The 13,248-nt window shown below is 62.9% G+C and overlaps 1 protein-coding gene across 1 annotated transcript in view; it reads right to left on the bottom strand.

The window, feature by feature from the left end:
- Window positions 1-9: 9 nt before the first annotated feature.
- The window catches only part of LOC144739116 (phosphatidylinositol phosphatase PTPRQ-like), a gene marked incomplete at its 3' end in the record, with an annotated part of 29,138 nt that continues 15,899 nt past the window's right edge, over window positions 10-13,248 (bottom strand). The window contains exons 10-18 of the mRNA XM_078622096.1: window positions 11,660-11,941; window positions 9,355-9,672; window positions 7,821-8,630; window positions 6,841-6,942; window positions 6,027-6,162; window positions 4,428-4,609; window positions 3,409-3,557; window positions 1,651-1,801; window positions 10-356 (exon numbers count right to left, since the gene is read on the bottom strand). Of these exons, the coding sequence (XP_078478222.1) occupies window positions 10-356; window positions 1,651-1,801; window positions 3,409-3,557; window positions 4,428-4,609; window positions 6,027-6,162; window positions 6,841-6,942; window positions 7,821-8,630; window positions 9,355-9,672; window positions 11,660-11,941 (2,477 nt within the window). The remainder of the gene's footprint in view (window positions 357-1,650; window positions 1,802-3,408; window positions 3,558-4,427; window positions 4,610-6,026; window positions 6,163-6,840; window positions 6,943-7,820; window positions 8,631-9,354; window positions 9,673-11,659; window positions 11,942-13,248) is intronic.

Below are 13,248 nucleotides of genomic sequence, written 5' to 3'. Positions count from 1 at the left end.
CACGGCCACCGCGTAGGCCGTGAACGGCAGGAGGCCCTCGACGGCGAGCGGCGGCGCCACGACGCTGTAGGCGCTCCTCCTCATCGCCGCCGCCCAGTCGACCCCGGTGACCCCGGCGGCCCCGGTGACCCCGGCGGCCCCGGTGACCCCGGCGGCCCCGGCGGCCCCGGTGGCCCCGGCGTCGCCGGGCTCGGCGGCGGCGGCGGCGGCGCCGGCGTAGGCTGGGCCCGCCTGCCGCAGCTCCGCCGAGTAGGCGGCGATGTCGCCGTTGGGCTCCGCCGGGGGCAGCCAGGACAGCCGCACGAGCGACGGCGACAGGTGCAGCACGGAGAGCGCCAGCACAGCGGAGCCCGGCACTGCGGGGCCGGGGGGGGGGGGCGATTAGCACGGTGGTGGTGGTGGTGGTGGTAGTACAGGAATGCTGGTGGTAGTACAGGAATGGTGGTGGGTGTGGTGGTGGTGGTGACGCAGCGCTGACTGCAGTACAAGCAGCTGCAACTGCAGGTGGGCAGCACACACAGCCGCTGAGCGTATAAACGGCTGTGTGTGCCGGCAGGGCGAAGGAACTGGGGGCAAGGGTCACGGTAGACCCCGCTAGGAGGCCCTGGAACCCTCTGGAGGGTTCGAGAAGGGAGGCGTGGCCAGGGCGGAGCCAAGCGCGCCGAGGGGAATAAAAGCGGCGGAGAGCGGGGAGCTCCGGGCTGCCGGTTCTGGGAGTGGACTCGTGTCGTCGCCGCCCGACAGCGGTTGGCCGTCCCGGTCGACGCCGTCGGTGCAACGCGGGCAGAGTCGTGTCTGGGCCGGGTCGTGCGGCAGCGTGGTCGTGAGAGAGAGAGGGGGGGCCCGAGGGGGGGCCCGAGTGGTGGCGTAAACTCAACGACAGTAAAAGGGGAGGACGGTGCCTCCCGCGAACACCTCGTCTCCGACTGAGTGTGTGCGACGCACGCCACGCACACGTGGTGGTGTGGGGGTGGTGTAGGTGTGGTGCTAGTGTGGAAGTGGTGGTGGCACAGGGGTGGTGGTGTGGGTTGGTGGTGGTGGTAGTACAGGAGTGGTGGGGCAGAAAAAGTCGTAGGGGAGGTGGTGAGCGAGTGTGAGTGCGTGGGGTGAACGAGGTGAGTATGCGTGAGTGAGGCGAGCGAGCGAGCGCCTAAGTACGTGAGTGAGTGAGCGAGCGAGGTGAGTGGGGGCGTGCCGAGCGAGCGAGTGAGCGGGCGGGTGAGCGGGTGGGTGAGCGGGCAGGTGAGCGAACGTGTGATTACGTGAGTGAGCGAGGTGAGCGGGCGTCCGAGCAAGCGAGCGGGCAGGTGAGCAGGTGAGGCGAGCGAGCAAGTGAGCGGGAGGGCGAGCGGGCAGGTGAGCAGGCGGGCAAGCGAGCGGGCAGGTAAGTGGGCGGGAAAGCGAGCGGGCAGGCAGGTGAGTGAGTGTATGAGCAAGTGAGTGAGTGAGCGAGCGGGCGAGCGGGTGAGCGAGTGAGTACGTGGGTGTGTGAGCAAGTGAGTGAGTGAGCGAGTGAGCGAGGTGAGTGGGCAGGTGAGCGAGCGTGCGAGTGAGTGAGCGGGTCAGCGAGCGGTGCGAGCGAGTGAGTGAGTGCGTGAGAGAGGTGAGTGGCCGGGTGAGCGAGGTGAGTGGGGCGGGTGAGCGGCGCACCGCCCTCGGGAGTGTCGATGGTGAGCGTGTCGCTGCGCTGGCCACCATCTCCGAGCGCGGTGCTGCCGGTGACCCACACGGCGTAGCGGGCGTGGTGAGAGAGCCCCTCCAGCACCGCAGACCCCCCCTCCACGCCGAACGCCGTCACGTTCTACAGGGGACACGTGGAGGGGGGGGGGGCACGGTGGAGGGGAGACACGGGGGGGGGGTACGAGGGAGGGGAGACACGGGGGGGGGAAGGAAGAGACGCAGGAGACACGCTGAGACACGGGGGGAGACACGGAGTAAGACACGGGGGGAGACATGGGGAGAGACACGGATGGAAAAACGGGGGGAGACACGCTGAGACACGGGGGGAGACACGAAGTGAGACACGGGAGAAACACGGGGGAAGACACGGGGAGAGACGCGGGGGGAGACACGGTGATGAGACATGGTGGTGAGACACGGGGAGAGACACAGTGGTGAGACATGGTGATTAGACATGGGGGGAGACACGGGGGCAGACACGGGGGGAGACACGGGGAGAGACGCAGTAGACACGCCGAGACATGGGGTGAGGCACGACGGGGGGATACGTGGTAGTGGCGCTGGTGGTAGCGGTGGCAGTAGTGGCGGTGGTGCTGGTGGTGGTAACGGTGGTGGTAGTGGCGGTGGTGGTGGTGGTAGCGGTGGTGGTAGTGGCGCTGGTGGTAGCGGTGGCAGTAGTGGCGGTGGTGGTGGTGGTGGTGGTAGCGGTGGTGGTACTGGCGGTGGTGGTGGTGTTGGTAGCGGTAGAGGCGGTCGTGGTGGTGGTGGTAGCGGTGGCGGTAGTGGCGGCGGTGGTGGTGGTGGTAGCGGTGGTGGTAGTGGCGGTGGTGGCGGTGGTGGTGGTGTTGGTAGCGGTAGAGGCGGTGGTGGTGGTGGTGGTAGCGGTGGCGGTAGTGGCGGCGGTGGTGGTGGTGGTAGCGGTGGTGGTAGTGGCGGTGGTGGTGGTGGTAGTGGCGCTGGTGGTAGCGGTGGCAGTAGTGGCGGTGGTGGTGGTGGTGGTGGTAGCGGTGGTGGTACTGGCGGTGGTGGTGGTGTTGGTAGCGGTAGAGGCGGTGGTGGTGGTGGTGGTAGCGGTGGCGGTAGTGGCGGTGGTGGTGGTAGCGGTGGTGATAGTGGCGGCGGTGGTGGTGGTGGTAGCGGTGGCGGTGGTGGCGGTGGTGGTGGTGGTAGCGGTGGTGGTAGTGGCGGTGGTGGTGGTAGCAGTGGTGATAGTGGCGGGTGGTGGTGGTAGCGATGGTGGTGGTGGTAGCGGTGGTGGTTGTGGGGGTGGTGGTGGTAGCGGTGGTGGTAGTGGCGGTGGTGGCGGTGGTGGTGGTAGTAGCGGTGGTGGTAGTGGTGGTGGTGGTAGCGGTGGTGATAGTGGCGGTGGTGGTGGTAGCGATGGTGGTGGTAGCGGTGGTGGTAGTGGTGGTGGTGGTGGTAGCGGTGGTGGTGGTGGTAGCGGTGGTGGTAGTGGCGGTGGTGGTGGTAGCAGTGGTGGTGGTGGTAGCGGTGGTGATAGTGGCGGTGGTGGTGGTAGCGATGGTGGTGGTGGTAGCGGTGGTGGTAGTGGCGGTGGTGGTGGTAGCGGTGGTGGTAGTGGCGGTGGTGGTGGTAGCGGGTGGTGGTAGTGGCGGTGGTGGCGGTGGTGGTGGTAGTAGCGGTGGTGGTAGTGGCGGTGGTGGTGGTTGTAGCGGTGGTGGTGGCGGTGGCGGTAGTGGCGGTAGTGGCGGTGGCGGCGGTGCCCACCAGCGTGCGCTCCGCGCTGGCGTTGCTGCGGTAGTGCACCGTGTAGAGCTCCAGCGCCCCGTTGGGGTGCAGCGGCGCAGCCCAGCGCAACTCCACGGCGGTGGCGCTCAGCGCGCGGTAGCTCACGTTGCGGGGTGGGTCCTCGGGGACTGTGAGCACGGACGGGGGGGGGGGTGCGCTACCACGTGTCATACCGCACCACGTGTCAGACAGCACCACGCGTCATACAGCACCACGTGTCATACAGCACCACGTGTCATACCCCACAACGTGTCATACAGCACCACGTGTCATACAGCACCACGTGTCATACCCCACAACGTGTCATACAGCACCACGTGTCAGACAGCACCACGTGTCATACAGCACCACGTGTCATACCCCACAACGTGTCATACAGCACCACGTGTCATACCAAACTGCACCACGCAGTATCCCGCACCACAAATCATCGTACCGTGAAAACTGGCGGTGGGTAAGGCCGGCTTTCATCCAGAAGCGGATTGATCATGGCTGCTGCTGCTGCTGCTACTGCTGCTGATGATGATGGTGATCATAGTGATGATGAGGGTGGTGGTGATGATGATGGTGGTGGTGATGATGATGATGATGGTGGTGATGATGAGGGTGGTGATGATGGTGATGATGGTGATGATGGTGGTTATGATGGGTGACGATGATGATGGTGACGATGATGGTGACAATGATGATGACAACGATGATAGTGACGATGATGACGACGATGATGACGATGACGACGACGACGATGACGACGATGACGACGACGATGATGACAGTGACGATGATGACGACGACGACGACGATGACAGTGACGATGTCCTATCGGGCAGACCTGCCCAACACACCATCTCACTGCCTGCACTCCTGCTAGCTAGCAACGAACTCATCGCTCTCCAGAACGCCATCTAGATGGTAGCCAACCACTACCTATGCAGCTACTAGTGGTGGGAGGGTCGCGGGAGTAACGAGCCGGGGAGGGGTGGCGCCAGCGTGCGTACCGCCGGGCAGCGTGGTGAACTCCACGGCGGCGCTGTGCACGAGGCCCTCCCCGCGCTGCGTGCTGGCGCTGAGCGCCACGCGGTAGCGCGAGAACGGGCGCAGGCCACGGAGCGTGACGCCGGGCCCCGGCACGGCCACGCTGAGCTCCTCCGCCGGTGTCGCCGCCGGCGTTGAAACCTCCCTGCGGGCGGCGATTAGCGGTAGTTCGACGCGGATTTCGCACGGGGGGGTGAGCGTGAGTGAGTGGGTGGTTGGGTGAGTGGGTGGTTGGGTGGGTGGGTGAGTGAGTGGTAGGGTGAGTGGGTGGTAGGGTGGGTGGGTGGTAGGGTGAGTGGGTGGTAGGGTGAGTGGGTGGTAGGGTGAGTGGGTGGTAGGGTGGGTGGGTGGTAGGGTGAGTGAGTGGTTGGGTGAGTGGTAGGGTGAGTGAGTGGTAGGGTGAGTGGGTGGTAGGGTGAGTGGGTGGTAGGGTGAGTGAGTGGTTGGGTGAGTGGTAGGGTGAGTGAGTGGTAGGGTGAGTGGATGGTAGGGTGAGTGAGTGGTAGGGTGAGTGAGTGGTTGGGTGAGTGAGTGGTAGGGTGAGTGGGTGGTAGGGTGAGTGGGTGGTAGGGTGAGTGAGTGGTAGGGTGAGTGAGTGAGTGAGTGGTAGGGTGAGTGAGAAGTAGGGTGAGTGGATGGTTGGGTGAGTGATTGGGTGAGTGGGTGAGTGAGTGGCTGGTTGGGTGAGTGAGTGGTAGGGTGAGTGAGAAGTAGGGTGAGTGGATGGTTGGGTGAGTGATTGGGTGAGTGGGTGAGTGAGTGGTAGGGTGGGTGAGTGCGTGGTAGGGTGAGTGAGCATTAGGGTGAGTGGATGGTTGGGTGAGTGATTGGTTGAGTGGGTGCGTGAGTGGTAGGGTGAGTGGGTGGTTGGGTGAGTTCGTGGTTGGGTGAGTGAGTGGTAGGGTGAGTGAGTCGTTGGGTGAGTGAGTGGTAGGGTGGGTGAGTGAGTGGTAGGGTGGGTGAGCGCAAGGTTGAGCGAGTGGTTGAGTGAGTGGGTGAGTGGCTGGGCGAGTGATTGGGTGGGTCGGTGAGTGAGTGGCTTGGTGGCTGGGTGAGTGAGTGGGTCGGTGAGTGAGTGGGTGAGTGGCTGGGCGAGTGATTGGGTGGGTCGGTGAGTGAGTGGCTCGGTGGCTGGGTGAGTGAGTGGGTCGGCGAGTGAGTGGGTGAGTGGCTGGGCGAGTGATTGGGTGGGTCGGTGAGTGAGTGGCTCGGTGGCTGGGTGAGTGAGTGGGTCGGCGAGTGAGTGGGTGAGTGGCTGGGCGAGTGATTGGGTGGGTCGGTGAGTGAGTGGGTGAGTGGCTGGGCGAGTGGCTGGGTGGGTCGGTGAGTGAGTGGCTCGGTGGCTGGGTGAGTGAGTGGATCGGTGAGTGAGTGGGTGAGTGGCTGGGCGAGTGATTGGGTGGGTCGGTGAGTGAGTCGCTCGGTGGCTGGGTGAGTGAGTGGGTCGGTGAGTCAATGGCTCAGTGGCTGGGTGAGTGAGTGGGTCGGTGAGTGAGTGGGTGAGTGGCTGGGCGAGTGGCTGGGTGAGCGGTATCGGTGAGGCGTGCGCGGCGGTGTCTCACGCCGGGAGGCTGAGTCCGTAGTAGGCGGTGTACTGCGTGATGACGCCGTTGGGCCGCGTGGGCGCGCGCCACACCAGGCTCGCCGTGTTTGCCGTCACCGCCACGACCGTCACGTCCAGCGGCGGCGACGCCGGCACTGCCCCGCACGGCCACACCGTCGCCACGGTTACAGTGTGGTGAGCGTGTGGTGAGCACGTGGTGAGCTTGTGGTGAGCACGTGGTGAGCGTGTGGTGAGCACGCAACGAGCGTGTGGTGAGCGTGTGGTGAGCACGCAACGAGCGTGTGGTGAGCGTGTGGTGAGCACGCAACGAGCGTGTGGTGAGCGTGTGGTGAGCACGCAACGAGCGTGTGGTGAGCACGTGGTGACGTGGTGAGCACGTGGTGAGCACGTGGTGAGCACGTGGTGAGCACGTGGTGAGCACGTGGTGAGCACGTGGTGAGTGAGTGGTGAGCACGTGGTGAGCGCGTGGTGAGCACGTGGTGAGTGCGTGGTGAGCACGTGGTGAGCACGTGGTGAGCACGTGGTGAGCACGTGGTGAGTGAGTGGTGAGCACGTGGTGAGCGCGTGGTGAGCACGTGGTGAGTGCGTGGTGAGCACGTGGTGAGCACGTGGTGAGCACGTGGTGAGCACGTGGTGAGTGAGTGGTGAGCACGTGGTGAGTGAGTGGTGAGCACGTGGTGAGCGCGTGGTGAGCACGTGGTGAGTGAGTGGTGAGCACGTGGTGAGCGCCTAGTGACGTGGTGACGTGGTGAGCACGTGGTGAGCGCGTGGTGAGCGTGTGGTGACGTGCTGAGCACGTGGTGAGCGCTCACCGTCCTGGTCGGTGGTGAGCAGCAGCGGCGTGCTACGTGGGCCCTGGCCAGGACGCGTCCAGGCAGCCACCTGCAGCCAGTAGTGGGAGTAGACCTCCAGCCCTGCACATCACACACACAGTGATACACACACACACAGACAGTGATACACACACACACAGTGATACACACACACACAGACAGTGATACACACACACAGAGATACACACACACAGTGTCACACACACACACAGTGATACACACACACACAGTGATACACACACACACAGACAGTGATACACACACACAGAGATACACACACACACACAGTGATACACACACACACACACAGCCAGTAGTGGGAGTAGACCTCCAGCCCTGCACATCACACACACAGTGATACACACACACACAGTGTCACACACACACAGTGATACACACACACACAGTGATACACACACACACAGTGATACACACACACACAGACAGTGTCACACACACACACAGTGATACACACACACACAGTGATACACACACACACAGTGTCACACACACACACAGTGATACACACACACACAGTGATACACACACACACAGTGTCTCACACACACACAGTGTCACACACACACACAGACAGTGATACACACACACAGCGACACACACAGTGACATACACACACACACAACAAAAAGACAAAGATCCCCCGTACAGCCTCAGCGTACTCTCAGGGCAAGTGCTGTTCACGAGCACCTATGAAGACCGGCGCGGCGCACGAGGGGGGTGGGTGGCCAACACCACGCCCGGCCGCCTTTGTCTCCCCAGTGGCGATGTTTACGATGCACCGGCTACTCGCTTGAGGCGAAGTTGACCTAGGGGAGGCCCGAGGTCGACCCGCGCCACCGCTCCCCCGTGCGACGCAAACACACGCACGGCAAGCGCGGTGACGTTGACACGGCACCCCTCCCCTGCCACCATCACGTGACCACCCCCCCCCCACTCACCCGTCACGTTGTGGCTGAGCCCCGTCACGTTGAGCACCACGAGGCCGGCACCCGCCGTGTCGTTGGTGTCGAGAGCCGCCGAGGCCGCCGGCCCGGTGATGAAGGGGTCTCCGGCGCCGCTGCCGCCCTCGGTGACGGCACTCGCCGCGCCGGCCACCCCGGGGAAGCCGCCGGCGCTGACGGCGGAACTCGCGGCGGCGCCGGCGGCGGTGGGGATTGTTGTGGCGCTGTTGGTGGTGGCGCTGTTGGTGGTGGCGCTGTTGGCGTTGGTGGTGTTGGTGGTGTTGGTGATGGCGCTGCTGGTGGTGGCGCTGTTGGTGGTGTTGGTGGTGGCGCTGTTGGTGGTTGCGCTGTTGGTGGTGTTGGTGGTGGCGCTGTTGGTGGTTGCGCTGTTGGTGGTGTTGGTGGTGGCGCTGCTGGTGGTGGCACTGTTGGTGGTGGCGTTGTTATTGTTGGTGCTGTTGGCGCTGTTGGTGGTGGCGCTGTTGGTGGTGGCGCTGTTGGTGATGGCACTGTTGGTGGTGGCGTTGTTATTGTTGGTGCTGTTGGCGCTGTTGGTGGTGGCGCTGTTGGTGTTGGCGCTGTTGGTGGTGCTGTTGGCGCTGCTGGTGGTGGCGCTGTTGGTGATGGCGCTGTTGGTGGTGGCGCTGTTGGTGGTGGCGCTGTTGGTGGTGCTGCTGGTGGCGGGCCACAGGTAGAGCGAGTAGAGGGCGATCTCCCCGTTGGGCAGCGCGGGCGGCAGGAAGGAGACCTCCACGGCGGAGGGGCTCACGTTCCGGTAGCTCACAGCCTGCGGCGGCGAGCCGGGCACTGGGCGGCGGGACGAGGAAGGGGGGGGGGGGAGAGAACAACCAAAACGAGGCTCACGCCGACTCCGGCACGCCCCTCGACGCGGCCGCGTCCTTGGGAGCTTTCCGCGTGTGACGTCGTCGTCGTCGTCGTCATCATTGTCGTCATCAGCATCATCTTTGTCGTCATCAGCGTCATCATCGTCATCTTCACTGTCGTCGTCGTCGTCATCCCCATTGTCATCACTGTCATCTTCACTGTCGTCGTCGTCGTCATCATTGTCGTCATCATCGTCATCTTTGTCGTCATCAGCGTCATCAGCGTCATCTTTGTCGTCATCAGCGTCATCAGCGTCATCATTGTCGTCATCAGCGTCATCTTTGTCGTCATCAGCGTCATCATAATCATCTTCACTGTCATCATCATCGTCGTCGTCATCGTCATCCCCATTGTCATCATTGTCATCACCATCACTGTCATCATCAGCATCATCGTAGTCGTCATCAGCGTCATCTTTGTCGTCATCATCATCATTATCGTCATCGTCGTCGTCATCGTCATCCCCATTGTCATCATTGTCGTCATCAACGTCATCATCATCATCATCTTCACTGTCATCATCATCATCATCACCGTCGTCATCACCGTCACCGTCGTTCATCAACCATCATTCACCATCATCAATCACCGTCACCATCTCTGACGTTAAATCTCCGAGTAGCCGGAGCAGCTCCCCCCCTCTCACCGTCCTCCTCGGTGCGCACGGCGATGCCGGTGGCGGGCCCCGACCCGCGGGCCGTTGCAGCCGCCACGCTCACGGCGTAGTCGGTGTGCGCCCGCAAGCCCCGCAAGGCCCACGGCGCCGCCGACACGTTGGCCGAGCGCCGCACTGCGCCGTCGCCGCCGCTGCCGGGAGCCGCCGCCGCCGCGGCGGCTGGGCCCGTCCACGCCACGACGTAGTGGAGCACAACGCCGTTGGGTCGCGCCGGCGGGGAGAACCGCAGCTCTACGGCGGTGGGGCCCAGGCTGCGGTAGCTCACGTTGCTGGGGCCGTCCTCGGGGACTGGTGGGTGGGTGGGGGGGGTGGGTGGGTGGGTGGGGGTGGGACCGGTGGGGTGTGGGGGGGAGGAGGAATTCTCATCAATGTCACCGTCGGTGTCACCGTCTCGGTCATCGTGGTGGTGATGGGAAGAGCAGTCAGCAGAGTTACCGTGAGCAGTCAGGAACGTGTGGGTGGTGCGTGTGGGTGGTGCGTGCGGGTGGTGCGTGCGGGTGGTGCGTGCGGGTGGTGCGTGTGGGTGGTGCGTGTGGGTGGTGCGTGTGGGTGGTGCGTGCGGGTGGTGCGTGCGGGTGGTGCGTGCGGGTGGTGCGTGTGGGTGGTGCGTGTGGGTGGTGCGTGTGGGTGGTGCGTGTGGGTGGTGCGTGCGGGTGGTGCGTGCGGGTGGTGCGTGTGGGTGGTGCGTGTGGGTGGTGTGTGTGTGTGGGTGGTGCGTGTGGGTGGGTGGTGTGGGTGGTGCGTGTGGGTGGTGCGCGTGGGTGGTGCGTGTGGGTGGGTGGTGTGGGTAGTGAGTGTGGGTGGTGCGTGTGGGTGGTGCGTGTGGGTGGTGCGTGTGGGTGGTGCGTGTGGGTGGTGCGTGTGGGTGGTGCGTGTGGGTGGTGCGTGTGGGTGGTGCGTGTGGGTGGTGCGTGTGGGTGGTGCGTGTGGGTGGTGCGTGTGGGTGGTGCGTGTGGGTGGTGCGTGTGGGTGGTGCGTGTGGGTAGTGCGTGTGGGTGGTGCGTGTGGGTGGTGCGTGTGGGTGTGGTGCGTGCGGGTGGTGCGTGTAGGTGGGTGGTGCGTGTGGGTGGTGCGTGTGGGTGGTGCGTGTGGGTGTGGTGCGTGCGGGTGGTGCGTGTGGGTGGGTGGTGCGTGTGGGTGGTGCGTGTGGGTGGTGCGTGTGGGTGGTGCGTGTGGGTGGTGCGTGTAGGTGGTGCGTGTGGGTGGTGCGTGTGGGTGGTGCGTGTGGGTGGTGCGTGTGGGTGGTGCGTGTGGGTGGTGCGTGTGGGTGGTGCGTGTGGGTGGTGCGTGTGGGTGGTGCGTGTGGGTGGTGCGTGTGGGTGGTGCGTGTGGGTGGTGCGTGTGGGTGGTGCGTGTGGGTGGTGAGTGTGGGTGGTGAGTGCGGGTGGTGCGTGTGGGTGGTGAGTGTGGGTGGTGCGTGTGGGTGGTGAGTGCGGGTGGTGCGTGTGGGTGGTGCGTGTGGGTGGTGAGTGTGGGTGGTGCGTGTGGGTGGTGAGTGTGGGTGGTGCGTGTGGGTGGTGCGTGTGGGTGGTGCGTGTGGGTGGTGCGTGTGGGTGGTGCGTGTGGGTGGTGCGTGTGGGTGGTGAGTGTGGGTGGTGCGTGTGGGTGGTGCGGGTGGGTGGTGCGTGTGGGTGGTGCGTGTGGGTGGTGCGTGTGGGTGGTGCGTGTGGGTGGTGCGGGTGGGTGGTGCGGGTGGGTGGTGCGTGTGGGTAGTGAGTGTGGGTAGTGAGTGTGGGTGGTGCGTGTGGGTAGTGAGTGTGGGTGGTGCGTGTGGGTGGTGCGTGTGGGTGGTGCGTGTGGGTGGTGCGTGTGGGTGGTGCGTGATGTCCATGGGTCTGTGTGGGGAGCGGCAGTGTCACGGTCAGCGCGCTGCGCCATGAATCCGGTGAACCGGGTTCGATTCCCCGACACCGGTGACGATTATCTGAACCGGTCTTGAGCCTCTCCTAGGTCGACTCAGCCTCTGGTGGGGGTTGTGTAAGCATCGGCACTAGAGAGACAAAGGCGGCCGGGCGTGGTGCTGGCCACCCACCCCCCTCGTGTGCCATGCCGCCCTCCATAGATTGCTACTCGCAAACAGCACTTGCCCCAACAGCCTGTTAAAGGCTATTCGGGGGATCTTTGTCTTCCTTGTGCGGTGTGTGTGCCTTGCCATCTTCCACAGATTGCTACTCGCAAGCAGCACTTGCCCCAACAGCCTGCTGAGGCTACACGGGGAGGGGCGGGGGACTTTCGCCTTTAGTGCCGTGCGCGCGCTCCGAGCTGCGGCACCCACCGCCCTCCATGGTGGCGATCTCGAGCACGCCGCTGCTCCGGTTGCCGAGCCGCGTGTGCGCCGTCACCGTGGCGTTGTAGCGGCTGTCGGGGCGCAGCCCGGCGAGGCGCGCCGGCGGCCCCGCCGGACCCGCCGGCTCCTCCGCTCCGCCCGTCGCGTTCCAGTAGCGCAGCGTGTACGCGAGCACGGGCCCATTGGCCAGCTCCGGCGGGAGCCACCACACCTCCACCTCGCCGGGCGCGACGTTCACGTAGCTCACGTTGTACGGGGGGCTCTCGGGGACTGTGGCGGTGGTGGTGGGAGGGGGGGGGGGGCGGTAGAGAGAACACGTGGTGCAGGTGCCGGGTGGATCATCGCAGGACCGTGGGGAGGAGGTGGATGGGGAGGCCACCATCCAGCTTTGGATTGATCGTGGCGAAGCTGCTTTGCCCGCGGGGCAGGCACCGATGGTAACCCTCTGACTGTGCGACCAAATTCTAGATTTGAAGCTTTCGTGACTGCAAGGATTCATACTCTTAGTTCTTTCGGTAAAGTCACCATGTAGGTAAAAAAATGAAATTCAAATTAATAAAAATAAAACGATAAAAATCACGACGTTTCGGAGGCAACACAAGCATCCGTCTTCACCTGAAGACGTGACTTTACCGAAAGAACTAAGAGTATGTGCGACCAAAGTTGGAGCCGGAATATTTGTCCGTGCTCGAGAGGGATCTGGTGAGCTACGTTGCCCAATCGCTCTCACAGATATCGACGATGGTTGGCTCATAATCAGTTCCAATGAGTTTCAAAGGCAATGCGAGACACATTACCAGGGCATGTTTGCATGTTCAGCACAAGTAACAGTGTGTGGTTATCTCCTTGGTTCTTTCGGTAAAGTCACGTAGAAGGGAAATAATAGAATAATAAAAATAAAACATAATAAAATAAAATATTTTATTTTATTATATTATTATATTATGATATTATTTTATTATATTACTTTATTATATTATAATATAATATTATATTATTATATTATTATATTATTTTATTATGTTTTATTTTTATTATTTTATTACTTCCCTTCTACGTGACTTTACCGAAAGAACCAAGAAGATGAATCCCTGCAAGTCACGAAAGCTTTACATCGAAAGGTATCGTCTATTTGACGCTTGAACATCTCAACACACCACCTGTTTAATTGCCAGAAGGGGTATGAAGCCGACTCATATTTTTCTCATTCCTTTGACACTGGCAAAAAACCACAAAACAATGTGTGCCGCGGATGGCACCGCCGTGCTCACGGCACGACGGTTTGCCTGCGGCCCTCTCGCCCGACCGATGGACGATGCGAATCGCCGATACCCGCTCGCGAAAAAGCCGGCACGGGCCGGGCGTCGTGCCACCGCCGTGCGCCTCGCTCGGCACTCGCCCAACGCTGACACCGCCACCTCCCCCGCCACTCCCCGTTGCTTTGGCGCTCGCAGATGGCAGTGAGGCAGAGGCTGCCCGACATGGCATCGCTACGCCGGGAGGGTCGGCTCCGGCCTCTGGTTCGGGTCGCGACCCCCGTGACCCCCCCCACCCCCCCACCCCCCCACCCCCCGTCC

The sequence above is a fragment of the Lampetra planeri genome, unplaced genomic scaffold (assembly GCF_965212315.1).
Source record: "Lampetra planeri unplaced genomic scaffold, kcLamPlan1.2.h2 scaffold_1310, whole genome shotgun sequence".
Classification (NCBI taxonomy): Eukaryota; Metazoa; Chordata; class Hyperoartia; order Petromyzontiformes; family Petromyzontidae; genus Lampetra; species Lampetra planeri.
The sequence above is the reverse complement of the archived record's forward strand: the minus strand, read 5'-3'. Positions and strand labels throughout refer to the sequence as shown.